Raw genomic sequence first — 22,552 nt, 5'->3', positions numbered from 1 at the left:
CCTCCTCCTTCTCCTCCTGCCAGCCTGGTGAGGTGGGAGACATAGGAGGAGGCACTCTGATCTAGAAAGAGCAACAGACCACTGCAGGATGCATCTGTTTTTCCTGTTCTGGTCCTCAGGATTCCCACTCATGGTATGAGGGAATGCGTACGAGGACATCTAGGTCCTTCCCAGTTCCAGGAGCCCCACCGTCCTGTCCAGGTGTTCAGCAAACACCACTTACATGCCAAGGGACTGACTACCATGACACAGATTGCCTCCCACAACTTCAAGCCTGGGCAGTCATGCCTAGCACGACGCAGAGCAGAAACCCAATAAATGGTGAGGAATGAAATTCTAGACGTAAACTTTGATAGCCTGGCCAGACATTAACAAAACATTTCAAGGGAATCCAATGGCCTTGCAAAAACTCCCTCATGACAGCAGAGCCAGGGAACAGGAACGCGCTCTCACAGCCGGGGACTCCAGAGTGCCTTGGCGCAAGCGGGAGTCCAACCCAGGAGGTTGAAGCTGCTTATCAGGCTCAGCCACCACCCACTGATTTATCCCTAAACTCTCCCTCCTTCCCCCAGGCAAGTTGAGGTGGCTTGGAAAGGTTACCCTGGGGGGACTTCCTTCCCTTCTCAGGATTCCTCTGGTCTTCTTTCAGCTATAGTTTACCTATCCGCAATCGTGTTTGTGTCCTATCAGTAATCAGTGGGCAAATGAATGAACTCAGATGGCCTGTAACGGCTTGCTCCATGCTCCAGGCTGAGATTAACCTGCAAGGGACACCTCTAACTAGCCCAAGAATTGAGAAACATCCCTCTTCTCCGGGGCGCCTGGGTGGCTCAGTGGGTGAAAGCCTCTGCCTTTGGCTCAGGTCATGATCCCAGGGTCCTAGGATTGAGCCCTACCTCAGGCTCAGAGCCTGCTTCCTCCTCTCTCTCTCTGCCTGCCTCTCTGCCTACTTGTGATCTCCATCAAACAAATTATTTATTTATTCTTTAAAAAAAAAAAAGAAACATCTCTCTTCTTAAATCCCTGTTGTTCCTTCCCTCCCCCAACCCAGGTATCCCCCCTAGAAAGTATTCTTTTCCCAAGTAAAATAGCCACTGTACTGATGGAGTGACCATATCAAAAACAGGACTGTAGGAAAGGGGGGTGGAGAAGAATTTGAAAGCACATTCTACTTACCATCGATTCACTAATCAGCAGTAACAACAGGGCTTCTTCAGTATTTTCTTGAGGACAAAAAATGCTGTGTAAAGAAAACTGAATTTTATATATGGCAATTTCAAGATCATATAAAATACAAGACGATGAATAGCACTAAATATTAAAAGCTAGATTTTTATGTAGAACCACAAAATATACTGTATCATCTGACACTTGAATTAATTTGCTTATTTCTATGGTAATCTATGGAATTTATACATTTTAACTATGCATTTTAATAGCAGGCAGCAGAGTGAAGTCAAGCTATAAAAACCAAAATAAAAGCCCAGAGAACATATATGCCTGTTATAGAGGCAGAAATTGAGATTGCTACAAACTGACATCATCTCAGTGATAAAACTTTCTTCTAAACCCATTTTGGGGGTAGAGACTGTAGACACCTCACTAAGCAGTCCGCTTCTTACCTCTCACTTGCTAACTGCCATATCTTATACTGTCCTTCAGATGAAATAAGAGATTGGAAGCAATTTTAGACTTTGAATCATTTCAAGAATACTGTAAGAACTTGGGCAAGTCACTTTAATTAAACACACGTGTTCTATTGTGGGGTGGCATGCAAGTGCTAGTTGTCTTATTAATCTATTTTATGGAAGTTGGCCAAGCTCTGACATCTGTGATTAAAAGAAAAAGCTTTTTAAACTCAATATTGCTCAAGATTAGAGAACAACAATAACAACAAAAAGCCCCAAGCCTGACCCCAACCTCCAGCCTTTGGAGCCTACTTTTTTGGTGCTTTGAGGATTTTTAGAGACTTGCAGCATTTTTTCCCTCTGTTCTAAAAGCTCTAGAATCCTTTGAGTAGAATTGAGAGTGTTATCACCAATTGAGCCAAACTCGATTCTTTTTCACAAAATGAAAGAAGAGAGCAACAAAAATGAAGTTGGTTTAAAAAAATTTCTGGATGTTTTAGAGATGATCAAATAAAGACTAAATTTACATCTTCCCAGTGCTAACATCACAGTCATTTAATTTAAGAGATGGGATGATCCTCCCCACCCCTCAAAATGGCAAAAAAAAAAAAAAAAAAAAAGTCTTCCATATCATCATTATAAATACTTGTTCTCTTTGAAGTGCTGGCAACTTTTGTATGGCATCAAAGGACCAGGAAGAGCAAGACAGAAAAAGCACAGGACCTGGTTCTCTTTCTGTACCTCTGACGTCCATAAGGGTAAGGAGACCACCTGTGGAGTGGTTCCCATTGCCCTTGTAGGGCTAAAATTTGGTGAAAAGTCTGGCCTGTAAGTGGAGAGCAGGATTCTGGGATTTGCAGAGAACTTCTTTAAACAGGAAGCTTGAGGGGAGCTGGGATTTTCGATGACAGAAGTCTTCTTTCCCCTTCAATTCAGAAATAGAGCCTACAGGCTTTGAATGAAGAGTGCTCCCAAGCATGTGTGTGTGTGTGTGGTGTGTGTGTGTGTGTGTGCCCACCCAGCAATCGTTTCCTGCCATCCTGGCCATGCTTCCATACCATTGGGACCTTACCAATCGAGCAGTAACATTAACCATTTTTTCCAGGGCGGCTAGCCAGTTCTACATGGTCTAGACTAATTGAAAAGAAGAGAGCCCATGCTAATTGTGACTTAACACCAGCCAATTCAGTCCATGGATAATCCCCAAATTCCATCTGAGCCATCCAGCCTGCTTAAATGCTAAGTTGTGTTATTTTTACCAGAGCTGCTAACAAGTAGCACATTAACTGATTCTAATTCCACTTCCTCTACCCTTCCTTTTGAGGCAGGCGAGATGGGACTCAGGAGTGCGGCAAACTCTCAGAGCTGGCAGGAAGAAATGGGCAGAGAGAAGAGGAGGAACGGCAGTTTTAAGAGACATGCTGAAAAACTATACACCAGAACGCCCCTTCCACTACGTGTGGATTCTCTGGACCCCCTCTCTGGCCATTCCTCCCCTGTTCTCTGTTGAAGGAGATATAGAGCTCAGAGTAGATGGTAGAAAACACTGGGCTCCTTTGTGACAATCTCCTCTGTGGGCCCAAGAACATCGGGGGAAAGCCCTGGGTGCCCAAGCCTCAGGCTTGTAGAGTGGAAAAACTGGGGGCCTAGACCAACAGGACACTGACTGAAGGGCAGGGTGCAGGATAAGAAGGGACAGGGAGCACACAGGGCTCACGGACAGTGAGGACAAGCTGCTGGTGGGAGCACAGAGCTTCTGAGCAAAGCTCAGAACTGATGGTAATAACTGGCCCAGGCCCAGCCACCTTACTAACTCCTGGGCTGACCTTCAGGCAAGTTGCCCATTTTCTCACTTTGGATGAATTTATCTACTCATTGTCTGACTCTACACAAAAGGAACAAGAGCAAGAATCTTCACTTACGGATCGTGATCATGACCTTGCCAAGGCTGCCAGATCACAGCCCTTTCTAAAAATTTCCCCAGATGGGTGAAAAATGTCACTGTATGTGGTAGAAACCATCCTACAAAAGAAATTAATCCAATTTTATCCAAATGCAGTTCATCTTTCTGTCATCTTTAGCTATTACACAACCAATGACGAGTTGGATGTCTGAAAGTCAATGGCACCATCCAGGTGTCAATGCAGACTCCAAGTAGGTGCAAGGAGGGCTCCGACTGTTCTCCAAGGAGAACACCTCCAACTCACAAGGAAGTTATGTGTAAATGACAACATTAATTCCAAGGCCCAGCAATAGTGTCTTTCTAGTTTTTTTTTTTTTTTTAAGATTTATTTACTTATTTTTAGAGAGAGAAAATGAGTAGGGGGAGGGGCAGAGGGAAAGGTGGGAGAGAATCTCAAGCAGACTCCCCACCAAGCAGGGAGTCCAACTCCGGGCTCAAGCCCGCGATTGGTGAGATCATGACCTGAGTGGAAATCAAGAGTCGGATGCTCCATTCATTGGACCACCCAGGCGCCCCTGCCTTTCTAGTTTTAATATGCCAGGCCCGGTTTTGAAACCCCTAGAGAATTCCCAGAGAAATACAGCCTCTGAACCACAGCCAGTGGATAAGAGCTAAAAAGAGTCAAAGCCCACAGTGGCTGCAGCTCTGCTTCGTCCCTGAGTCACACGGTTAAACGTGCTGAGGCAGAAAGTACCTCAGTCTCAGGTCTGTGTGGAAGGACAAAAGTTCTAAGAAAGGAAAAGGACTTAAATTAGTCATTGAGAGTACCTATTGGTTATGAGGGATCGGCTAGTCCGACCTGAGGATCACCCTGGCACACAATTCCAGACAGGCCAACACCCCGTCGTGACGAAAAAGAAGGGTCCTCCATTCGGATCAAGTCCACTCAGCCATGCTCTGGAGTGGACTGGGAGAGTCCCACAAAGCCTACGTGGAGGCCACCGGAGCTTTCCCTGACCCTTCAATGCCCCCATCTTCACACTTTCAACAGTGTCGTCATCCTTCCCCAAATCCTGTGCCCTGGCTCAGGGAGGTTCAGACCTGTATTTAGAAGTCCACAACAGTCACCCTCTCCTGCAGGGCCTACAGAGGAGCTGAGCACCACGTCTGGCTCCCAGCTTTCGGTAAATGTTTTCATCACCCACTTTTTGACACAAGAGTAGTTTTTAATCTCCTTTCTTACTTTGTGCTAATCATGAAGTCTAACATGCGTTTAATGATCTAAGCCATCTCAAGTGTTTTTTTACAAGGAGAAACACAACAGCAGGAAGACATCCCTGATGTACGTGCACTAAGGAACATGTGTGAAAATGTTCACTGCAGCACATTCTAGAAGAAGGATAAACCAAAAAAAAATCTGTATTTTAGGTGCTATGATGAAAAATGAATGAGCTCATGTGATAGAAAATGCTCAGAAAGGAGGACAGTTAGATAAGGTGACTGGGGAATACCTTTCTGAGAAGGTAACGGTCAAGCTATTTGGACCTGGGCCTGAATGAGATGGAAGCAGCCCCATATGCGAAACGACTCTAGCATCCATCACGAGTAGAATGGATCAATATATTGGAGTATATACGGAAAATTTCATAATAACAGAAACAAACTCCGGCTGCATGCAGAAACACAGATGAACCTCTCAAACATAATATTAGACAGAAGTTAAACAGACGAGTTTTTAATATATTATTCCAGTCATATAAATTTCAAAAATGGCCTATACTAATGATTGGGCTAGGACTCAGGATGGTTACCCTTGGATAGAGGCAGTGATCAGGAGAGGGTACAAAGAGGGCCTCAAGGGTTCTGGCAATGTCTGTTTCTTGATCAGGGTGCTAATTACATGGATGTGTTCATTTGGTAAAAATTCATCAAGTTTTATACTTTCGGTTCGTGTATTTCTTCCAGTATGTGTTATGTGTCAATAAAAAGCTTACTTAAAAAATAAAGCGGGGTGCCTGCGTGGCACAGTCAGTTAAGTGTCTGACTCTTGGTTTCCACTCAGGTCATGATCTCAGGGTCCTAGGATTGAGCCCTGCGTTGGGCTCTGGGCTTGGTAGGGAGTCTCTCTACCTCTCTTTCTGTTCCTCCCGAAATAAATAAATAAATCTTTAATAAATAAATGAGCAAAGGTCAAAAAAATTCCTCACAGAAAGACCTAGAAGGAAGAAAGTAAAGAGGTCCATGTGATCCCTTTCCTATCTAGGATTGTCAAGAGAATGAGCACCCTGTTTCCACCCCAGGTCCAGGCCACAGTGACAAGGAGTGGAGTTTTCTGACAGAGCTCACTTTTCTGCTGTATTCCATTATGACCAGCTATTCTGAATGGTTCTTGTGATCTGCTGGAGCTGGAAGGCTCTGTGCTCACACTTCTCATAAGGGACTAAGGAGGGGAAGCGTTTGAGACTATTGGCCAAGATGGGGTTTAATCATTATCTGTGGATTCCCTTTTTTACCCGCCAAGCAGTATAACTGAATTGGTATTAATATCCTTTTTTCCTAATTAGAGAGTCCTGGTGATCAGGGAGCCCCAAGACAAGTATAATCCCAACAAGGCTTTCTTTCTCTCTTACCTAATAAACCAGAATTATCATTGTGAACAAACAAAACTAGAAAGCTCAGAACTGATGGTGATAACTGAAAGAATAAGGATCAGTGTGGAAATTAATAAAATTTTAGTGAACAGAGACACAATAGAAAAAAATGAACAAATGAACAAAAAAATGAACAAAACCAAAGTTGGTTCTTAAAAAAGATCAATGAAATTTGTCAAAGATTGACTTAGCATCTGAAAATCCATTAATGTAATACATTACATCAACAGAATAACGAATGTACATGATTTTCTCAATTGATGCAAAAAAAGCACCTGACAAAATTAAATACCCTTTCAAGATAAAGAGTACTCCACAAACTAGCAATAGAAAGAACTTTTCATCCTGATGAAAGGTATTTATGAAAACCCACAACTAATTTCACACTTAATGGTGGAAAACTGGATGCTTTTTCCCTCCTAACATCAGGTATAAGACAAGGATATCCACCAATCCTTGCCATTTCTATTCAACATTGTACTGGAGGTTCTGGCAAAGCAATTACGGAAGAAAATAAAATAAAAGCCATTAAGTTAGAAAGGAAGAAGTAAGACTACTTCTATTTGCAGATGACATATTCTGGTATGTGGAAAATCCTAAGGAATCTAAAATACTATTTGAACAAATGAACAAGTTCAGCAAGATTGCAGTATATAATAACATCAATACAAAAAATCAACTGTATCTCTCTATACCTGAAATGAAAAAACCAAAAATGAAATTAAGAAAACAATTCCATTTATGGCAGTATCCAAAAGAATAGCAGGCACACACACAGTAAGTTTCAAGAAAGAAGTAAAAAACTTACACTCTGAAAACAACAAATCACTGTTGAAAGAAATTAAAGAAGACCGAAATAAATGAAAGACGTCCCATATTCATGGATCAGAAGACTCAGTATTGTTAAGATGGCAATATTCCTCCAAATTGATCTATAGATTCAGTGCAATTCCCATCAAAATCCTAGCTGCTTTTTTTCTTTTCTTTTCTTTCTTTCTTTTTTTCAGAAATGGACAAACTGATACTAAAATTCATATGAAAAAGCCAAGGGATTGGGGATGGTGAGGTGACACCTTAGGGGCACTAGGTTTATTTTCAGGGTAAAAAAAATTTTCAAAGTTGATTATGATGACAGAAGCACAATTATGTGACTATGTTAAAAGCCACTGAACTGTATTTTTTTTTTAAGTTTTTTTATTTATTTAAGTGATCTCTACATCTCATGTGGGGCTTGAACTCATAACCCCAAGATCAAGAGGCACATGCTCTTCTGACTAAGACAATCAGGTGCCCCCTGAACTGTATACTTTAAATGAGTGAACTGTATAGTATGTGAATCACATCTCAGTAAAATGGTAAAAACAAAACAAAACAAAAAACCTGACTGTATCTGTGTGGAATGAAACTGTGACTCAGCAACCAGTCCTGGTAGGGGAATCTCCCTTTAATTGCCATTGCATTTTCTAGATCTTCATGTTGCCTCCATAATTCTCCTTGGACAGCTGGGGCTGTTGACATCAGGAGAGTAACAGAGTCTGAGTGGTTCACAAAATAAAGGAGAAATGGCCAGCATCCTGAGCTTTTCTGCCTTCAAGGGATGAAGCCACATTGGAATAACACCCAAAGAAACAGAGCTCTACCCATGTTTCCAGCTTGATCAGGGGAAGGAGCAGGAGCTGAGTTTCTCAATATACCTGGAACCTTATACATCCGTCTACTACGCAGCATAGAAGCAGAAAACAAACAAAGAACTCAGGCCTATTCTTAGGATATAAATTTCACTTTCAAGATGAACCCCAAAACTGCTTCTAAATACTTCATACTGAGGGTTCAGCATTTTTAAAGTGAGAGTTTGGGATTTGCTAGAACAGATGTTCTGTGAATTCAGATAAGGACTAAGGAGTAACACAGGCTGTGAATTGAGCAAACTCATGGTTCAACAAGGCCACAAAAAGGGGGGTTAAATTAAAAGGGGGATTAAGCGCAAACTAAAATAAACCTAGGGAAAAAGTTAAGAATATGCTCGCTTCTCTGAATCCATGTAAGAAATGCAGTTTGAACAAGAGGAGGATGAGGGAGAGAAATGCCAGGGTCAACTTAAGGGGATTAAGAGGAGGCTGCCTGCCAGGGATGCGTTGTCCCTTTTGCAAATGCGACAATCATTTCCGGAAGTCACACATGCAGTAAGCATCTAGTCAAAACCCCCTCCCCGCCCTAGCTCTGGAGCCTCAGAAGCAGCCGCCTGCAGTCTCTCTGCCATTTCTCATTTGATAACCATTGTGGAAGGTTTCCATACTTATTCATACACGCCCCCTTCCCCTCACAGAGAGATTCTGAAGAGCCATCAAGCCTCCTCCTTGCAGGAACCGGCAAAGATGGGAGGGTGAGACTCTAAGGGGAGGAATCAAGAGTGAGTCAACAATCTCCTGTCTCCTGGCCCCTCTCATGGTCAATGCCTGCCACCTCCTGCTTCCCAAGCTGGGGAAGGCCCACATGGAGGCTGCAGAGGTTCCCGAACCCACCTTCCTCCAAGGTAGCCAAGTCCCAGATTTATTTATTATTTTTTTTTAAGATTTTATGTATTTATTTGACAGACAGAGATCACAAGTAGGCAGAGTGGCTGGCAGAGAGAGGGCAGGAAGCAGGCTCCCCACTGAGCTGAGAGCCCGATGCGGGGCTCGATCCCAGGACTCTGAGATCATGACCTGAGCCGAAGGCAGAGGCTTAAACCCACTGAGCCACCCAGGCGCCCTGTCCCAGATTTAAAATTAAAAAAAATTAAAAAGTTCAAAAGAGACGTCACCTTCCAATCACTTACAAGTTATTTAATTCTCTTTCTTCTTATAGCTAATTTGGTTTAAAACAAATTTATAAACAAAAGGATCAAGGAATTGCTGAAGAAAAGAAAAAAAGGCTAACTCTGGCTTACAAACAGCTTTGTCACTGATTACTGGCTAATGCTAGGGTTCTTAGAAGAAACAGAATGAGAATCCGAAAGACCAATAGTGATGGCCAAGAACAGTGGCCAAGGACTGAGAGGAGAGAATTTTCCTACTTAAAATGTACCCACTGGTGCACAGATATCTACTGAGGTTACTAAAAGGAATGGAGTGTCTCCACTAAATTGGCAAATGAGACTTGTTTGTCTGGTTCTCTCTTACGGGAAGAATCTGTCCCAAACTTTACTCATCCTTGAGTTTTCCTCCCATCCCCCAGCCTACGAAGGAGGACATCAAGGGCCATACTTCTCTCCTGAGTAGACGCGGGCTTTCCGAGTGAGGGTGTAGGTTTTTGTGTTTGCTCCTTTCCGGAGAGGGTCGTCCAGAGGTGACTGGCAGGGCGGATCCTCCAGAGGGTTCCAGTAGCTCTGTTCACACATACCCCGCAACAAGATCTCCGCCAACTGCCTGGCTATTGTCTGGGAACACAAAGGAGCAAAGGCATAGCTGTGAGTCCATTCTGTATCATTCCTTCACTCATTTGCTCATTTGGTCAATATTTTCCAGTCATCACTTTGTGCTAGGCACTATTCCAAGACTCATGATTAAAGATTTTTACTTCTCCGATGAACATTTTACTACAAAAAAGGAGAGAAAATACACTAAGGTATTTGAACCATTAAAAAAAAAAAAAGTCTATGCCCTTCGAGCCATCCTGCCTCTGTGATATTCTGAAACAACCGAAACTTTTAGTTTAGCTCTTTTCCAAAAGCTCTTATTATAGGTTAATTGCAAAATATTTCATCACCTCCCAACAGATCCCTGCTAAAACCCAAACTTGGCACAAAGCTGGTGCTCAACCTAGAAGACGTTACTCCTGAAGGGGAGGGAAAAAAAAGCTCTTCATTGCTGATAAGATGGTATCCAGTGTAGATTTCGGAAATGCCTTCCCTCTTTGAAGTGCCAAGGGCCAGTCCCATGGTGGCCCCGTCTTGGGACTCAGCGCCCTGTTCTCAGTGCACTCTGGGCCTTCCAGCCCAAAGGCTACTGCTGGCCTGTGCAAAAGAGAAAGCAAAGTGGCAAGTATGGCTACTGATCAAGAAAGACCTCTTTGCAATGCTGCATAGGTATCTCTTTCCTCCCTGAGAAAACCCAGACATATCTGGATCTTGTCATCCTAAGTTAGACAACGACTACTATGCTTTTCGAGCTCTCTGCAGTAGAACAGTGCCCCATCTGATGAATGGGAGGAGGGGGGTATGTGACATCTAGAAATATTTTGTTAGCATATCAGTTTACTTACCTCATAATCTTCCAGTGATAAAGAAGAGAAGTAAAAACAAACAGATAAACAAACCCCCCACAAAATCTCCCTGAGAACAGAAGCAGGTGCACCTCAACGTGGCCCGTGCTACCCCACGATCAGCCAAAGGTGGCAAAATAAAACTTCAACCATTAGGTTTTTCCACAAGGTTTTTATGTTCTTTGGAAACACGCAGGCAAAGAATGCTGATCTTCCCTGAGAGTGAGACTTTTTAAATAAATATGTTCCAGAAGAGAACTTTGCTAGGTTTTCATCCACATGAAATCGCCTAAAACACCACCAGGAAACTTAAATGCAACCAAATCACTAGCTTAGTGGCTTCCGATAACCACTGGGTAAAGGCAAATTTTCCTGATTATTCCCAAGTAAGACCCACTGGCTTTAATGTCTATAAAAATGTGAAATTAAGTGCACTCCTATCATCCCCAACTGAGCCATCTGTAAAGATCTCATAAGAATACAATTTTCAGAACCTAAACAGTACCTGCACTGTTTTCTTAAACCTTCCATTATAGTTTCATTTCAATCTCCCTGCAGTCATATAAGCTAATGACTTCTGCTGGAAGCATCAACGGGCAAAAATAACCTCGACTCCCTACAGTCGAGAAAAAAAAAAATGTCAAAGGGAAAAAAATGAACAAGGAGCTTCATTTTCTGAATATACCTGCCATGGACAGGGATTCTAAAGTTACAAAAATCTCTGCCCTCCACAGTCTGCTTGTCCACTATGCGACAGCTTGTGCTAGATCTCACTTTACTTCCGGGTATTAATCTTCCAGAGAGACTTTTAAAATGAGGTTTTGATGTGATTGCGTATTTTAAATGTGTCACTCTACCACTGCACTAACCAAGGAAGGCTGTCTGGTTGTGTGCACTGAGAGCTCACATGAAGTTCAGAACAGGAGATGAATATGAGAAATGACCAGCACAGTCACCAATAGTGATCAGACCTTTTACTTCTTATACTTGGGTTTTATATGCTTGCCATTGAAATGCTTACAAATTGTTGGCAACAGAAAAAATCAGAAGGAAAGGAAGGGAGCCAGAAAGAAGTCAAACCTTAATATATAAACTTGGTCATTAAATCTGTTTAGTTATGTATTTTCTTAATTGTGGTAAAATTTATCTAACCTAAAATTCACCATTTTAACCATTTTAATGTATAACCCAATGGCACTTAGTACATTCACAGTACTTGGCAACCATCACCTCACCCTGGTTCCAGAATATCACCCCAAGAGGAAGCCCTGTACTCTTCAGTGGTCATTTTCCACTCCCTCCTTCCATACCCCAGGAACAACTAACCTGCTTTCTGTCTCTGCAGATTTGCCCATTGGGGGCATTTCCTATCAACGGAATCCTATAATACGGGGCCTTTTGTGACTGGCTTTTTCACTTAGCATCAAGAGGTCAAGGTTGACCCATGTAGGGCGCCTGGGTGGCTCAGTGGATTAAGCCACTGCCTTCGGCTCAGGTCATGATCTCAGGGTCCTGGGATAGAGTCCTGCATCGGGCTCTCTGCTCAGCAGGGAGCCTGCTTCCTCCTCTCTCTCTCTGCCTGCCTCTCTGTCTTCTTGTGATCTCTCTCTGTCAAATAAATAAATAAAAAATCTTTAAAAAAAAAAAAAAAAGGTTGACCCATGTAGTAGCCTGGGTCAGTGTGTTATTCCTTTTTGTGGCTAAATAATACTCTATTGTGTGGATGTACCACATTTTGTTTATCTCGTCATCAACTGATAGAAATTCGGAATGTTTCCATCTTCTGGCTAGCATAAACAGTGCCACTATAGACATTCATGTACAATGTTTGTTTCTAACACCCACTTTTAGTTCGTTGAAGTATTTGTCTAAGAGTGGGGTTGCTGTAAATGGATTTGTAAATCCTTCTCAGCTATGGTCTCACCGCCTGACAGAGTTTACAAGGTAAATTTTTCACTTCCTAAGAGCATCATAAATTTGCAATGATCAACTAATCTCGAAGGAATCACAGAGTTGTGAGCAGCATTAACTTGACAAGCTTTCTGATGGCTACTGTAGACCAAGATACCAGTGATTAAGGCCCATGAAGTACTTCCCAGCTAGGGAAGGCAAACAATTCCCCATGGAAACAAGAAGAGAAGATTGTTGGATTCTGCCCCAAACCTACTCAGCTGGCATTTCTGAGGTCAGGAAAAGGGATGTGCATTTGTTCAAAGTTCCTCAGATAATTCTGATGCACACCTTCTGCTGAGCATGCAAGGAACTGTAAGCAGTTCAACCTAGGTCACCTGAGACTCATTAACCAAGACCAAAGGCCTACTTACTTGCACCGCAAGTCCAACAGAGAGAGGAAGTGACTCCCCTCATGTCAACATCAACCAGTTAACAGCTGAAAATGTGCAGGGGCAACTCCAGTCTACCCAGCCTTCTTCAGAAGCCTCCTCACAGCATGTCTCAGAAAAAGGAAAATAATAATTGAAGAAACTTATCTCACTTCCTGACATGTCTTTATTCAGAATCTCCCCTCACAGGATTTTTAGAAGTTAAAGTACATTGATCCAAATAACAGAAACCTTAGGCAATAATGGAAGATATTCTCTAATTCTGTGAAAAGTAGTGTTGATGTAAGCAGCAGGTAGATGGCCCACAGAGTAGTCAATGCACTCACACCTTCTAACAGGGCAAAAACCATTAATCACTATAATAAAATATATATGCTTTTGAATCAACAATATGGACAAATGCTCCACATTTAAGCAATTCTGAAAGATTGGCTTTTTAATCAGCTTTTAAAACAATGATAAGAACACGAGCCAATATCATCGATTACTTTAATTGTGCTTCAAAGACTTAAAAGGAGCTGTTCATGCTGACCAGACAAGAAGTATCATGAAATGTTGTTAGTAGGTCAATTTGAGAGAAAAGACACTTGGCAACAATTTTTACCCATATCTTTTCAGAGGTTTTTTGCCTTAAAGAACTCCACAAATCAAAATGTCTGGTTTGAACTTCTTAAGGCACACCCAAATCATATCGGGCATATAAATAAATACCAAAGACCAAGTGAGGTCTTGGGGGAAGGGTGGGGGAGTGTAAAGTTGCTCCTTTGTCTCGCCCCCATGAGTTCCAGGAAAGCCTATTGATTCGTCATCTGGCCCCATGAGTCGGATATCTGCATCCCCAAACCCTGAAGACACCAAAATGAAGAAACAGCCTCACTTCCTGTAACAGGAGTCACTGAGCCTGGCCCAGCTTTAAACTCTCTGGCAACACTGAAAGGGGTCATGACAATGGGAAAACGATGGCGCTAGGGACAAGACCCAAGAAGGTGGACTCTTCCATGGGGCTGTTGTGTCAGTTGTGACACGTGGTATTTGCTTCATCTCTGGTGAGCACCAGGACTTCACCCAGACAGCCCTTGGCAGAACAGCCATAGAGGGATCAGCGATCACCTCTCCAGCCAGGAAAAGTTCAAGGGTTTCAAAAGGCAAGAGAGAACTTAAATCAACAACACAGCCAAACTGCTGATGAGCCACGTTCTCTAGCTAGCTTTTGTTTCTCCTCTAAGTTTTAGCATCACTATACTTAGTCTAACAACTAGGTACTCTTCAGGATCCAATCTGCTCTGCTCTGGCTGGGTTTTGGTGTGAAATCATCAGCGTACAGCTAACCCCTTCACCACCCTGGCAACTGGAAGGGCTTATAATCTCCCTGCCAAGAGGGATGCAGTTCTTTTGTTTCAAGAGGTAGTACGACCAATCAGTACATAAAAAGATGCTCAATGTCAGTAGTCATTAGGGAAATCTAAATTAAAACCACAATGAGACAGCACTTCATATATACTAGGAGGGCGAGACCAAAAAGACAGGCAATAACAAGTGTTGTCAAGAATATGGAGAAATCAGGAGTGCCTGGATGGCTCAGTGGGTTAAAGCCTCTGCCTTCAGCTCAGCTCATGGTCCCAGGATCCTGGGATCAAGCCCCACATCAGGATCTCTGCTCAGCAGGGAGCCTGCTTCCCTCTCTCTCTCTGCCTGCCTCTCTGCCTACTTGTGATCTCTGTCAAATAAATAAATAAATAAATAACCTTAAAAAAAAAAAAGAATACGGAGAAATCAGAGCCCTCCTAACTGCTGGTGGGGATACAAACTGGTACAGCTGCTTTGGAGAATCGTCTGGCGATTCCTCCAAATGTTGAATGTACAGCCTGCCCACCTAAAACTTGTCCACGTGTCCACTTAAAAACTTACGTAAGAATGTCAATAGCAGCAATATTTACAATAGCCAACAAGTGGGAACAATCCACGTGTCCATCAACTGAGGAACAAATGCAAACAATGTGTTCTGTCCCTGCAGTAGGATAGTATCTGGTCACAAAAAAGGAGTGACATGCTGATCCATGCTCCAACGCGGGTGAACCTTGAAAATACCACGCTAGGTAAAGCAGGTCGGTCACAACAAGACCACCTAGTATATAATTCCATGTATATGAAATGTCCAAAATGGGCAAATCCATAAAAACAAAACACAGATGAGCAGTTGCCAGAGGCTGAGGGTAAAGGGGAGAATGGGGAGTGACTACTGAGAGGTATGGGGTTTCTTTTCGGGGATGAGAATGTTCTGAAATTAAATATTAGTGATGACTGAATAATGTGGTTAGTACACTAAAAACCGCAGACTTTAAAAGGGTGAACTGTGAACTGTGTGGTGTGGAAACTGTATCTCAACAAAGTATATACATATATATGTATATATGTGTATACACACACATACATACACACATACACACACACATACATACATGTATGTGAAGGGGGAGAGGCAGGAGGGAGGGGGAGGGGGAGGGAGGGGAGGAGAGAGGACGCCTAAAGTGCCCTTCCGGCCTCAATCAAATTACCCATCACACTCACCATTCGCAGGTTTTGTGTTGTTCTTGTTTCTACTGCTCTGAGGATCTCTCTGAATCTCCCGACTCCTCTCGTCAAGTTCCTGTGTGCACACAGAGTTTGACAGGGTTTCCATCTGGCGTGCATTAATATTAAATATTTTATACACATATTTCAATGCATTTTGTCTACATGAAAGCTGTTGGCTAGATTTTAAGCAAACAATTATTCTGCACATGTCTGTCCATCTTTGCTTGACTCTGAAAAATTTGGCCTGGGATTGCTGGTCTTTTGTGCTTCCACAATCAAATTTTCTCAAGGAGAAAAAAAAAATCCGAACATCAGTTCTGAAGCCAAGGAAGGAAGGAAGAAAGGAGAGAAAGAGAAAGAAAGAAAAAAAGAAGGAAGGAAAAAGGAAAAAAAGCAAGGGAGGAAGGAAGGAAGAAGGGAAGGGGGAAGGGAAAGGGAAGGGGGAGGGGAGGGGAGTGAAGGGGAGGGGAGGGGAGGGAAAAAAAGGGGAAAGAGAAGGGAAGGGGAGAGGGAAAGGCAAGGGAGGGGGAAAGGAAGAGAGAGAGATAGATGTAAGGCATCTAGCAGAATCTACCCTCAACCTCCCAATGGCTCCATAGTTTTCCTGCTCTACTGAGTGGTGCTGAAATCTGTTTTCACTTAAAAGGTGGGCGGGAGAGAGTGCGGGAATATCCACAAGGCACAGAATGCGGTGTGCTAAAGCCTTCCTGTAACTTGCCATTTTTATGGTCAGGACAAAGATAACAGGCATGAAAACTGAGGGGCTCCACCATGCAATCACTCTGCATCTCTGTGAACCTAAATTACTGCCCCCAAAAAGCCACCAAGCCAACGCTGCCCTCCCCACTCTGCCCGGACAAGAAGCAGCAAGTGGTCAAGGCCCCTTTTGCAAGCAAATGCATGAGGACCGGAGCCCTGAGCGGTGCGACTCCAATGAGAACACGTCTCCTCTCACTGCCCCATACTTCACCGAGACACGTTTGGTGACACATTTCCGTCAAGGACAGGTAATTATTTAGTGACACCCTGGGCACTGTATCCAGCCCCCACTTGCAGTCCTCCCTGCAAAGCTGTGCCCGGCCCATTCGGCTGGGAACACTTCCCAGCCAGTCCCTTTACATTGAGCGCTGCCACCACCTATGACATAACTCGGTGATATTTATAACTGCTCATTAGAACACATCTCATCTTTCCAAAAAGCCGCAGAGCGGGTCAGCCGGTGCGGACCTGTCAGCCAGCCTCTGCGGGCTGTGGCAGGCGCTCTAGGCATTTGGCTTTCTTCTTGGATGACATTTTCAATCGCGCAAAGGTATTGAATCAAACTGAACGTGGGCTCTGTATGCTACAAGCACCCACAAGGGCTATTAATTTGTATCTTCTCCCTACACGGCATCCCAGGACTCTCGTTCACAAGAACAGCCCCGGAACTTTAAGATAACAGTTTACTGGCGAGAGCCCATCAGTTCTCCTGTGTTCCTCTCACCCACACATTTCAGATGGTATCAGATCAGAAGCTTCACAGTGGCATAAAAAGACACTGGTGCTCGGGACTCCAAGCAGTGCTACAGGGACTCTAACAGAGCCGTGAATGCAAATTAGGTCATGGGCCCCAGGACACGCGAGCCACTCTGCTTTCCCTTTCGTTTGTTTTTATGGGATCCATGCTCATGGGCAACAAAGTATGTTTGCTCTGGATGGAAGCACAGCTCTCCTAAGTGATGGGGGGAAGGAAATAGCTCTAACTCACCCGGGGGGCGGGGCATGGATACAGTGGTTGAATTTCATTCCAGAACCACGGACTAAGCTCCTACCCTGTGTACACAGAACAGCAGTCTTGACTGTATGACACAGGGGTGGGAGGGACTGAGGGAACGTAACTGGAGACCCGGGTTCACAGGACTGTTTCACCAGGTGGCTATCAGCTCTGAAAAGGCAGCATCGAATCTAAATAGGATAAGCCGGGGTCGGCTGCAAGATAGGAGCTGGTCATCCGCACTGTCTCTCGCGCCCTCCTGGCAGAATGAGATACTGATCCAGTTACGAAAGCCCAGAATTTTCCGGCTATCCACAAGAGCCAATGCAGACTAGCTCCTTATGACACAGAAGTGGAATGCCTTGCTCAGTTCACCAACCCAGTGAGAGAGTGAGCTGGAAGCTTTCTACTAGATTCTGTCGCCTTCCTGGGCAAGAGAAACTAAACTGGCTCTAAAACTGAACTGCAGCTCTAGAAGAAGGAACAAAATTAGAATACAAGAGCTCAGGTCTCTGACTTAATCATTTGTACGCAAATTACCTCATATATGCCTAACACACATTTTATGCATTCCAGTGATCACGGCTAATGAGATGCTCCCAGGAAGTGCCTCAAAATTGGAAAGAAGACCCATCGGCCCAGGTGAAGCAGGCCGGTGTCGAGGGTCCTGCCTCAGCTGCCTTAGAAGAGAAAGGATGGCTGGAGAAATCAACTCCCCTCTGCGGGCCCGGTGGCTCTCCCGCGCGGGACCGAGGCCCCCTGCTGGACAACTCGAGGAAGTGCCCGGACTCACGGGGGCGCTGCACGGGAGGAGGTGGTTAGCCACTGGGGGCTTATTCCCAAGGCCCAGTAGTGGCCTTGAAGCAAATATTGTTTTTCGCAACTGTTTCCAGATTATTCTGGAGAGAGCCTAGGATTCAGCATCAAATTCTTCCTCAAGCTCTGGGAGGTCCTGCTTGTAAACAGTAACCCTCAGGGGCTGACACCTCGCCAAGCAAACAACAGGGAGCCCTCAGGAACCACCACAGATCAGTCTGACAGCAGCAAAAAGCCGCTGGAGGGGAAAGATTTTAAATATTAGAAAGAACAGGAAGGAAGTTTCCCAAATGCAAAAACATCTCATTTTCAGCAACTCCTATACCATTCATACATTTTTTTAATCACCTAATTTTATTCAGTCAATCATTTCTACTATTGCCATGAGAGCAGAAAAAAAATTTTTTTTAAGCTGGACAGATAGGGACGCCTGGGTGGCTCAGTTCGTTAAGTGGCTGCCGTCAGCTCAGGTCGTGATCCCAGGGTCCTGGGATCGAGTCCCACATCCGGCTCCCGGCTCAGCAGAGAGCCTGCTTCTCCCTCCCACTCTTGCCTGCTGCTTTCTCTGCTTGTACTCTCCCTCTCTGTTAAATGAATAAATCAAACCTTTAAAAAAAAAAAAAAAAAAAGCTGGACAGATAATCATGATAAAAAGGAACAAAATGGGGAAATTAACATATAAGAATTATATTCTAAGTGCTATGAAAGACTCCAATTTGAGGGAAATAAAAGCCACATGATTGCTTTCATGTCTCTAAACTATTAGTTCATTCCTAAAACGTTGAGGTCGTTAAATATCCAGAATGAACTGTTGCTTAAAAACTCCACTTCAAAATGAAGACGAGGGAGCCAGGGACTCTCCTCGGTTTTGAGGGTTTCCACAAACCCTTCACATTAGGTCATTTATTCCATTTCAACATTCCTGACTGAGCGAGCGCAATGATGTCAGAATTCATTATGGCAAACTATTCTCAAAAACGAATGTTCCTGCCAGCCAATGAACAGCGGGCACTTTGGCAGGCTGTCAGAACATGGGGTTCACCTCCCGCATCTTGCTTGGGGAAGCTTCCCGAGCTGGGTGCATGTCCTTCCGTGTGGAATGGTTACCAACGGCTCAGCCATTACCAGGGAGAAAGGAAGGGCCCTTGAGCACCAGCTGCCTGTCCAGTCTGATGAGCAGGCACAGCCCTGTTTTTCCCTTGCCAGCACCTCTTTCTGTCCCCTACCCTGCAGCGGGAGCTCAGGCCAGTCCCACCGCTTTGCTCGTGTTCCAACTCAGGCCATCTACTGCTCTGTCTTGACAGGAAAGCCCACCCACTTTTCACAGGGACACATTTGACTCCTGGTGACCTATCTGCACTTTTTCTTCCCTCCTCCTTTTTCATCAGGTTTCATCATCTTCCTTCCTCCTTCCAGGTCTCATCTGCTGGCCCTCAGGTCAAGGCAAAAGCATGACTTCCTGAGGACACAGAGGGAGGCCGACTCGGTAGCACTTGGCCTCCCTCCTGACTTGGAGGCCCTGCCTGTAAGCAGGATTTCTGAAGGCGGGTCAAGTCCAGGGTGGGGCCTGTTCTGTGACTCTGAACCACATTCAGAGCTCTTTAACACTGTCACCTGTGACTCTGTACCACCAAACCAATGGGAAGCTGTATCAGGAGGGAGGCCAGAGCTCCAAAATCAGAATCAAAATGGAAAAGTGGGACTGGGAGAAACTCAGAGACTTAGAGAACCATTTTGCCTCGTGATGGGTGGCTACTCGGCTCAATCCACTTTTTTGGTTGTCATTTCTCCTTTCATTTCTTGGGACTAGGCTGGGAAGAGACAACTCTTCTCCTTAACTTGTCCTTCCAGATTATTTTCTGACCTCGGAGTGTGGCCTAGGCTACCAACGCATTTAAATTCAATATCAACCATCACTGCCATGCTAACTCAAATGTCAGAGGTGAATAAAATGTTTGGCAAACTCTGGATAGCGAGGACAAGGCATTTTTTCTCCTTCCCAGTGGTTTAGAAATTATACTTAGAAAAGATCAGTTACAAAATGAGTCAACACCAGAGATGTCTCAGAGCCTAGAAATCGTGTGGCATTTCCCAGGTCCCTTCGTACCAACGAGCACTCTGAAGCTCTTAAGCAGCAGGTCATTTCAACAGCTACTAAGCGCTATTGTACATCAGGTTCCAGGCTCATCCGCGAGGACATGCTGGTGAGCAAAGGACACCATTCCACCTCAGGGAGCCCGGAGAGCTTCACACCCCTCACCCCCATAAACACATGGGCACCATGTGGACTAAGATCTGTGTTTTGCTCATCTACATATCCCAAGCCCCTCCAACAGAGCCTGGCATACAGCAAGTGCTCAACATAGACTCGTTGAATGGATTTCAGAATGACAGTGAGTTGAAATAACCAAGACCAACAAGGGGGCACATTTTCTACCTGTTCCTTGTCCTCGTTCTCACTATACTGGATTGGGTAGCCCGGCAAAGCAGAACATGTCACATGTGCCCTCGGGGGCACCGCAGCATGGGTCCTGTGGGGGCAGGGACCCACACGCCTGACCAAGTGACACAGCTGGGCAGGCTCTGCCTGACAGCATGGAGAGGGCTGCAGGGATCATAAGGATTTTGAAGCCCTTTTTAAAAAACTTCCAGACATTTCAGGGTAGCTTTCCTGCCTGTGTGCCTTTATAGGTGCTCCTTTTTGTCTGAGGTGGCCTGGGGGAAGGGGACTGTTAGTGACCCTTCCAGACCCGGGTCAAAGGTCACCCTAGGGAATGGCTTCCCAGCTTCCCTAGGAAAACACAGGTGCTCAAAATACATGCAAGCTTGTTGGGAGCATGTAACAAGCTTGCATGTATTTTGAGCAACACACTGATTTTCATTTGTTTTGATGTCTGTTAGCCCACCAAACGGTGATCACCTTGGGAGCAGTGGCCCTCTTTGTCCCAAGGGCTGCACAGAGCCAACCAGGCACCCAGTGACACCTAGGAAGCTGGTGCCCTCAAAAAGAGACGAGAGAGAGGGCCATCTTATATTCTGAAGTCTCCCCCCACCTCCCTGCTGAAGAGTTTTCTCAGTTACCAACAGGATGCCTGAAGCAGACACTTCTTACTTCACAAGACCCACCCCAGTGGAACGCTAGCCACTTCAACATGACCCCAGAAAGCCAGAAATAAACCCTGCTGCTCCAGGTCACTTGCTCTGAGTTCTCAGGCTGGAAAACTGCTTCCCCTTCATTTACATAACCTCAGCGGCACCTATCTGGAAAAAGTCTGAAATCAAAACCAGAGATCCAGATCTGGAAAGTAGGAGAAGAAAAAGGCATCCTTCTCAGTCCAAAGGGCACTTCTGGCCGGCGCTCAGGGAGCTGTTTTTCCCAGAAGGGCCTCCACCTTCTCGCTCTGTATGTGCTCTTCGCCTCGTATCCAATGACATGCATTTATGGACACAGATGGCCCGCTGGAGTCAGAGGTCAGGGATCAAACCCACAACCTTGGCCTCAATAGCAAAGGACCCCCCCCCATCTGATCCACCGAGCAAGCCAGCTGCCGCCTAGATATGGAGACGGAGGGTGTGACAACTCTCCACGTTGGGATGTGAACAAGCCGGCGAAGCTTCCGGAAGCAACATTTTTTGTGACTACCTCAGCAACTGAGGATTCCCCATGACAAAGGCAGAGCAGAGGAGACACTCTGGTCAGCTGGCCAGGCAGCCGGCAGCACGCTGAGCGGGTGCCGTGTACCAGGCCATGTCCTGGGCAGCAGAGGTTCAAATCCAACAAGGCAGACAGAACTGTCTTGGTGTCAGGACAGGGACATGCAGACTGGTCCTTCTGACGGGGCATGCTAGAAGCCCAGATGCAAGCCCGACTCCGAAAATGAACCTCCCTGCCTCCCTCAACGACCTGGTCCCTGACATTCGTCCAGACCCCAGCTCCCTGAGGAAACAACAGAGTACAGGAAGCCTTGCCTCCTCCCATGTCCCTCTTCTCCAACCCTTGGGAACGGGTTAAAGGATATCAATCCTCATTCCAGCAAACTATCCAAAGAGCCTACTGTGCACCAGGAAAGAGCCCTGAGGGTACAGTCATGAACCAGCACGAGCCAGGCTATCACCACGCTCAACGTCACCCCGGAAGCCAAACAGTCCCCAGCACGGAGCTGGGCTGCTCGGTCTGATGACACCTATGCCGGACAACCCAGAGCTTGTCTGCCGTGGAAGGCCTGGAGATCCCTACACTTATCTATACACTGACACCAGGAGACACAAAACAGAACGTGGACCCTGGAGCCAGCTGGGATGGGCTCAAGCCCCAGCTTCACACTCACTAGTTGTTGACCTTGGGCGAGGGTCTGTGCCTCAGCATCCTCATCTGTAAAATGGTGATGACAAGAGCACCTGGGTGGCCCAGTGGGTTAAGCCTCTGCCTTCGGCTCGGGTCATAATCTCAGGGTCCTGGGATCGAGCCCCGCATCGGGTTCTCTGCTCAGCAGGGAGCCTGCTTCCCCCTCTCTCTCTGCTTGCCTCTCTGCCTCCTTGTGATCTCTCTCTCTGCCAAATAAATAAATAAAATCTATAAAATAAAATGAAATAAAGTAAAATAAAATGTGTCCCCCTTGTAGACTGGTCCTAGGAATTAAATG

The 22,552-nt window shown here is 45.1% G+C and overlaps 1 protein-coding gene across 6 annotated transcripts in view; it reads right to left on the bottom strand.

Moving 5' to 3' along the window:
* Window positions 1-22,552, bottom strand: part of TTC7B (tetratricopeptide repeat domain 7B) — a 247,450-nt gene that overhangs the window by 123,395 nt on the left and 101,503 nt on the right. For all 6 annotated transcript variants that reach the window (XM_059182508.1, XM_059182509.1, XM_059182510.1 and 3 more), the window contains 3 exons: window positions 15,335-15,413; window positions 9,428-9,600; window positions 1,177-1,240 (listed from right to left, as the gene is read on the bottom strand). In XM_059182508.1, coding sequence (XP_059038491.1) covers window positions 1,177-1,240; window positions 9,428-9,600; window positions 15,335-15,413 — 316 coding nt within the window. The remainder of the gene's footprint in view (window positions 1-1,176; window positions 1,241-9,427; window positions 9,601-15,334; window positions 15,414-22,552) is intronic.

Source organism: Mustela lutreola, chromosome 7 (assembly GCF_030435805.1).
Source record: "Mustela lutreola isolate mMusLut2 chromosome 7, mMusLut2.pri, whole genome shotgun sequence".
Lineage (NCBI taxonomy): Eukaryota > Metazoa > Chordata > Mammalia > Carnivora > Mustelidae > Mustela > Mustela lutreola.
Note: the sequence above shows the minus strand (reverse complement) of the source record. Positions and strands in the feature narration are given on the sequence as shown.